The sequence below is a fragment of the Hipposideros armiger genome, unplaced genomic scaffold (genome assembly GCF_001890085.2).
Source record: "Hipposideros armiger isolate ML-2016 unplaced genomic scaffold, ASM189008v1 scaffold_0, whole genome shotgun sequence".
Taxonomy (NCBI): Eukaryota; Metazoa; Chordata; class Mammalia; order Chiroptera; family Hipposideridae; genus Hipposideros; species Hipposideros armiger.
The window spans coordinates 3,849,417-3,856,347 of NW_017731350.1; the positions used below are offsets into that span (position 1 = coordinate 3,849,417).

At 51.6% G+C, this 6,931-nt stretch overlaps 1 protein-coding gene across 1 annotated transcript; it reads left to right on the forward strand.

The window, feature by feature from the left end:
* The first annotated feature begins 256 nt into the window (after nt 1-256).
* On the forward strand, nt 257-6,635 carry POMC (proopiomelanocortin). The gene is made up of 3 exons (XM_019660478.1): nt 257-359; nt 3,561-3,712; nt 5,817-6,635. Exons 2-3 carry the CDS (start codon nt 3,581-3,583, stop codon nt 6,468-6,470), a joined length of 786 nt encoding a protein of 261 aa, XP_019516023.1. The 5' UTR covers nt 257-359; nt 3,561-3,580; the 3' UTR covers nt 6,471-6,635.
* Nucleotides 6,636-6,931: the final 296 nt, after the last annotated feature.

Here is a 6,931-nt window from a genome sequence, read left to right on the forward strand (position 1 = left end):
TGTGGGCTGCCAGGTGTGCCCTTCTGCAGGACAGTGTTAATTCCAGCCTCGGAGGGCAGAGATCCAGTCCCCTTCCCGGGCACGTCTGCCCTTGCGCTCAGCCTCTACCTGGAAACCCCCCTCCTGCGCTCCATGGCCCCCCTTCCCATAGACGGGGGAGTTGCTTGTTATGCTGCCCGGGAAGTTCACGTCCAGCGCCCACTCCGGCGAGGTATATAAGGACCTAGGACAGCGACCGGGACCAGGAGGCGGCGAAAGAAGAGAAAGAAGGGAAGAAAAGTGAAGGACGGAGAGAGGCCGCCGAGCACCCTCTCTGCCGGGCAGCGGGAGTCGCCCAGACAGCAGCCTCTCTGCGACAGGTAAGGGCGCGGCAACGCGGAACCTCGCTTTTACCCCGGGACACCCTGCCCCGGGAACGCGGGATGCTCTCGCCCGGCTCAAATCGCCAACCTGAGGCGCCTTTGGCTCGTCGCGATCCGGAGCTCTTTGAAAACTTTCTCCACTGAATGTGGTGTGAGAGGTCGCCGGCGGCAGAGCCGCGAGGGCCAGCCTCCAGACGGTGGGTGAACGGCTGCGACGCTGAGCGGCATCTTCCAGGACCCGCCAGCCGCCTTCCCCCCCGGGGAGTGGGGCTGCTAGGACCCCTGAGACTCCTACCGCCTTCTGGGGAGCTCTCGGGAGAACCCGGTCTTTTGGCTCCTCTTCCTCCCGATTTTCCGGGTAGGTGTCACTTAAAAGACACCATACCGTCTAGCGCAAATGAACGTTGGAAATGAGGGCAGGAGAGAAAAGGCTAAAAGTTACAATCAACTCCTTGCATCCTAGACTTTTTTATTTTTTGAGTCAGACTCCCGAATCCTCTTTATTTCTGCCCACCTTAGCGCACCCGACGTGCCTGCGCTGTGATCATTCGGGTCTCCTCTACGAGACCCAGCTGGGGCTAAACTGGGTGGCTCGGGTGGGAACTGTCCGAGGTCCTGAACCACCCTGCCGACCCTAGATTGCAGGGCGGAAGCAGCCATTTGAGCTGGTGGAGGCTCAGGCAAGGGGGATTTCCAGTGAAGGAGAGGAGGTCTTCAAGGCATTTGGATCCCCCAAATTCTTCGTGTATAAATGGGGGAGGTGGTGGTTCTCACAGATTGACTGGAAGGAGTCAAGGAAAGTAAAAGTGTGCGTTTGTTTTGTCAATTGTTAACATATGTCCAGATTATGGCTTATTTAATGACTTAATCCTTCCACACTTTTGTTTTAGGACTTGATGCATTGTGTATCATGCTGAAAGGACAAAATTCTGCACCTCTGCTCTGCCTCTGTGCAATTTTAGAGTAACACACAACACATTTTGTTTAGCTCACAGAGAATTCACCTACACATATGAAGTTCTAATAAGTGTAGTTCTATTATAAAGCTAGCGTTAAGATTAACAAAGTACAGATTTCTATTTATTTTTCCAAGACTTTCAACGATTGGATTATAACCCTCTCCCTACTTACAAAAAGCACAATATTTGACATATCCCTATTACTATATTGTTTTTTAAAAATGGCACAAGACAATATTTATTCAGTGTAAAAAAATAGAGACTACACATAAGCAAAAAGAAAACAAGTTGCTTTCAGGAAGCAATCTAACTTTTTGGCAGTAGAATGGAGCTCTGAGAGGGGGGGAGTGATAAAATTACCATGTGTACAACATAGCTAGTGGGGCATAAGGTAAGGAAATGCTCTCTGGGGCTTTTCAGGAAGGCTTTAAATCATGAGGTAGGTTTTTAGAAACTGGAAATCGTTTCAGAATGGCAATTTTGAGGAGAATTGAAATACAGTTGTGGCGACCATCAGACCTATAATATTTTACTTCTTTCTCTACTAATGCATTATTTTACACTTGCCCACAGTGATATATAACTATCGTTTTCCTGTTTCTCTTGTACTAGGCATTTTTCTGACTCAAATGTACTGTGTGGTCTCAGAGCTTTAGTATAAATTGCCTTGTCCACCAAGTTCAGGCTTCATATTTGAACTGGAGAATTAAAAGGCTACAACAGGAGCATCTTGTCCCTGGTCAGGACTGGACATCAAGGTTGACCAAGGCTCTCCCAGTTGCCCCTTCAGCCTGAGATGTGGATGGGCCAGCTCACTGGCTGCCAACGCCATCTAATGGCTGCTCTGAAAACACTCAGACGGCTCCTGGCCACCATTCAGAAGGGAGCCCTGAGCTGGCTCAGCTTTAGGGGAAAGGAGTGGGGGTGGGGCAGAGAGAAGGAAGTGGCTTCCTGAAGTAGACAATGAAAGCCAGAGAGAACTTTCACTTCCAAAGCTTTCCCTATAAAATAAATTTGGCCCACATCTCCACAAATGAGAGATTTCTTTCAGGCAAAATTATTTTAAAATGCAAATGTCCATTAGGAGACATGAACAATTAGTCATCCTCACCTTAATGTGCATTACTTTTCTCATCTAATTAGGTTTCTCCCTAACAGCTGGTTGAGAAAATCTTCTGAAATCCAAAATGATTGCGGGGTTGGTGGTGAGATCTCGGGGTCACTTCAGGGGACTGGCCTGGGTGAGGGGTCACATGGCAGCATGACAGCTAGAGGGCTGGTGAAAAGGTTGGGGACAGGGGACAAAAGGAAGCATCAGGAAGCATTGGTGCTCCCCTTTTCACTGCATCCTGACCTCTTGAACTCAGCATCTGCCCAGAGGTTCTCCCTGACATGGGAGGTCATCCCTTTCTGCACCGTGTGTCCATCTCCTTCCTTTCGACACCAACAGCATCTTTAGTCCAACTGTTTCAGGCTACATCTGAGAAACTCAGAGAACAAGTGATCTGACACGTAATGCATTCAGAAGATGAGTCAGTTTTAAAAGAATGGGGTCTGCTTTAAAAATAAGTCTCTCCGAGGTTGCAGGGGTCTGGGAATAGTGACCACCTGAGTGATTTGTGTACAAATCGGGTTGGCTAAATTGGCCAGAGGTTTTATCTGCATTTATGCTAACCAACTATTCATAGGAAATCGAGTTTCTGAGGAGTGATAGGATACTGGTGCGGAGGAGGGGTAAGACTATCCTGAGCAGGAGTTTCGGAGTCCTTGTCTTTCCCAAGTTTCTCTTTGGATCTGGAATGTCAGAACCATAGCTTCACGAAGGTGATGAACTAGGAAAGTTCTGTGCTGGAAACAGCAGAACTTAGCCTTACCTCATAATGAACACCTAAGTTATTGTCTCTCTCTGGGCCTCAGCTTCCCCATCTCTCAAATGGAGGCTGGACCTAATGACCTCCCAAATAGCTTCTGGCCCTAACTTCCTTTAAGGTCTGATTTTTAGCAGGCGATAAAGGAGAAATTGCACATGATTTGCCTGGGTCCTACTTCCCTCCTCTCTACCACAACATATACCACCACCCTGCACACCAAACTTCTCCTTGGACTGCTCCTGTCCTCAAAAAGCCTTGCACTCCGCAAGCGACTGTGTTGTTTATGTTGGCTCCCCGTCCTTCCTGGTGAGTGGCCAACATTGTTCTGCTCCTTGCAGGGGTCCCACCAATCTTGTTTGCCTCTGCAGAGCCGCAGCCTGCCTGGAAGATGAGGAGATCGTGCGGCGGTCGATCGGCAGCCCTGCTGCTGGCCTTGCTGCTTCAGGCCTCCATGGAAGTGCGTGGCTGGTGCCTGGAGAGCAGCCAGTGTCAGGACCTCACCACGGAAAGTAACCTGCTGGTACGTGGGCCGTGGCTGTCATCTTGGTCTGGGCATCAGATGGAACTGGGGCTGAGGCTGGGACAGTGCACAACAAACGAGTATGGGGAAGGGGAAATTCATTCCCAGAGATATGGGCAACTCAACCCAGAGCAGAAACAGACCCCTAGGGTGAAGTCAGCATTAGGCCAAGGAGGGGAGGAAGCAACTTCAGGGAGATGGGTCTGGTCTACAATTTTTGCTTGATTATCTTTACTTCCTGTCTTTTTGTATGGAGACCCCATTCCATTTAAGCTATTTAGAGATACTGCCATTAAAATAACACTAATACTAATAATAGTAATAACAATAATTGCTTCTCAGTGGAACCTACATTTTCAATCCTTTAGTTCCCACATTATTCCTTTAAAAACAACCTCATATCATTTGCCCTTTTCATCCCATTTTTCTTCCCTTTCTATCTACCACCAGTTACAAAGCCAGCTAGGTAGTACCACAAATCATCTCTAGAGGGAGAAGGAAAACTCAGGTGCCATCTTCCTCTTAACTGGTGCAAAATGTCTCATGCTTTTTCTGGAGGACTGACCTTCTGCAACCTTTCCAGAAGCATGTAAAGGTCCTTTGTGCCAGACTGGAACTCCCTCCAGGTCACCACAGGTGTGTGTGTGTGTGTGTGTGTGTGTGTGTGTGTGTGTGTGTTTGGGAGGCACAGATGAGAAGTGATAGCAAGTCAAAGACTAAAAGACACACTGCTGGTGTCAGTGACTGAGTTTCATCCTGCTACCAGTACCTGCCTGGTGAGGGTGAAATAATTCACTACATTCTGTGTGTTGTGTCAATGGAGAAGCTGAGTTAAGGTAAGAGAGAGAGACTCTCAAAAACACAGAGCAGATTGCATGTGGAACATAAAACAGAAACAAAGAGCCCAGGGAATTCTGAGGGTTCTACTTCAGAGAGACTCAAGAGACTCTTGATTGGAGACGCCTACCGCACAGCCTCTCCTGTTGGGAGCTCACCAGGAAAGGATCACTGGCCATGGCCCATGGGTCCTAGTCCCAGTGTCACCAGTGATCTGTGGAACCTTGCCAAGGTCCTTTTACCTCTCTGAGCCTCCTGTTTCATGTGTCCAGGGGAGAGGAGTATAAGATAGTTTTTATCTTCCTCTGTTAATATTCTGCAGTGTTATAATTTTAAATCCTTGGAGTATGAAATTCCCAGCTCAGCAGAGTGGGTGGGATCCTTCTGTTTTCCTCCTCTGCAGTCCTGAGTAACTGAAAACTCAAGGATGCAGCCTACAGGTCATTTTCCAAAGCAAATGTGTACCAGTCAAGTTGTCTAGTTACCGGGGGCAGACACACAGGTTCCATGACCCATGCAATAGAAATAATCCTGGGTTTTCACCCCTCCCTTCAGTCAGAATGAGGGACAGGGAAGTGAACCACCCCCTCACAAAGCTCACTGATTGGGGCAAGTACAGGATCAGCTCAGAAAATTTGGAAGTGCCAGAGAAAGTGCCAGATGCGTGTGGGAAAGTTCTGAAGCATGGTCCTGGGAGCTGGCTGGGCTAGGGCATGAGGTAGGCTTGAAGATCACTGGGGTAAGGTTGAGGCATGATTGAAAACACAGGCCCTAGAAGGCAGATTTCTACTTCTCCCACCTGGGGAGAGCCTCCCCCAAGTTTCAGCCAATGTCCCACTCAGACTCGAATTGAACCATATTTATTCAATTTTCATGAAGTGCCAACAACTAACACCCACCTGCCATCGATTGATTAATTCCTATATATAAGGCGTAGAACGGTAAGATGCTGACTCTACTTGCAAAAGGCACGGGGCAAGAAAATCACCGAGGGGAATGGGCTGTTTGTTGTAGTTACCAGGCAGATGTACCAAGGGGTACAGGGGACAAAAGAGGCGATGCCCAAGCTCAGTCTCAGATGTCCATAGGTTGCCAAGAAGACAGGGTGGAAAGACGTCCTCGGCAGGAAAGCCACTGCAGCAGAGGGCCTAGTTCCTGGCTCCCCAGTGGTGGAGGCGCGGGGGGCGCAGGCGCTGCTCGGGGTGCTCCTAGGCCGGGGTGGGGGCTGCAGGGGGCGGGCGGCCCTCCAACTGTGCCTCTCCCGCAGGCCTGCATCCGGGCCTGCAAGCCCGACCTCTCGGCCGAGACGCCCGTGTTCCCCGGCAACGGCGACGAGCAGCCGCTGACCGAGAACCCGCGGAAGTACGTCATGGGCCACTTCCGCTGGGACCGCTTCGGCCGCCGAAACGGCAGCAGTGGCGGCGGCGCGGGCCAGAAGCGCGAGGAGGAGGCGGCGGCGCCGGGCGACGGCGGCGGCGGCCCCGGGCTCCGCGGCGATGGCGCCGAGGCGGGCCTGCGTGAGGGCAAGCGCTCCTACTCCATGGAGCACTTCCGCTGGGGCAAGCCGGTGGGCAAGAAGCGGCGCCCGGTGAAGGTGTACCCCAACGGCGCCGAGGACGAGTCGGCCGAGGCCTTCCCCCTGGAATTCAAGAGGGAACTGGCCGGGGAGCGGCCCGAGCCGGCGCTCAGCCCCGAGGACGCGGCGGCCCGCGCCGACCGGGAGCACCGCCTGGCCGCGGCGTCGGAGGCCGAGGCGGTGGCGAAGGACGAGGGGCCCTATAAGATGGAGCACTTCCGCTGGGGCAGCCCGCCCAAGGACAAGCGCTACGGGGGCTTCATGACCTCCGAGAAGAGCCAGACGCCCCTGGTGACGCTGTTCAAAAACGCCATCATCAGGAACGCCCACAAGAAGGGCCAGTGAGGGACCAGGGTCTCCTCTCCCCGGGGACGTCGACCCTCAAGCCCCCTCGCCTCGCCTGCCTGCCGCCTCCCGGCTTGGGTGTGCTGCTCGCTCGGGGTGGGGGCGGCGGAGAGGCAGCCCGTGAACAGCTGTCTGTTGTTAGGAAATAAAACCTTTCACGTTTCACACCTGCCTCTGATTTTGAGTGTCGACTGGGTGAAGAACATAAAAATACATATCCAGTAAATAAAGAACAGCATATAGTGGAGGAGAGGCGTGATGGTGTCCGTGTAACTAAGTGGCAGTATATGTCATAGGATGGAGTGGGAATCGAAAGAAAAGGCACTTTTCCCTCCGAATAAATGGGCCTTCAAGGGGCCAAATAGTTTTGGTGATGGTGCAGCGTGGTTACATTTCCCAGCCCTCTGCTGGGTAGGAAAAGACGGCTCAGCTAGAAATTGCATCAAAACGCAGGATTCCTC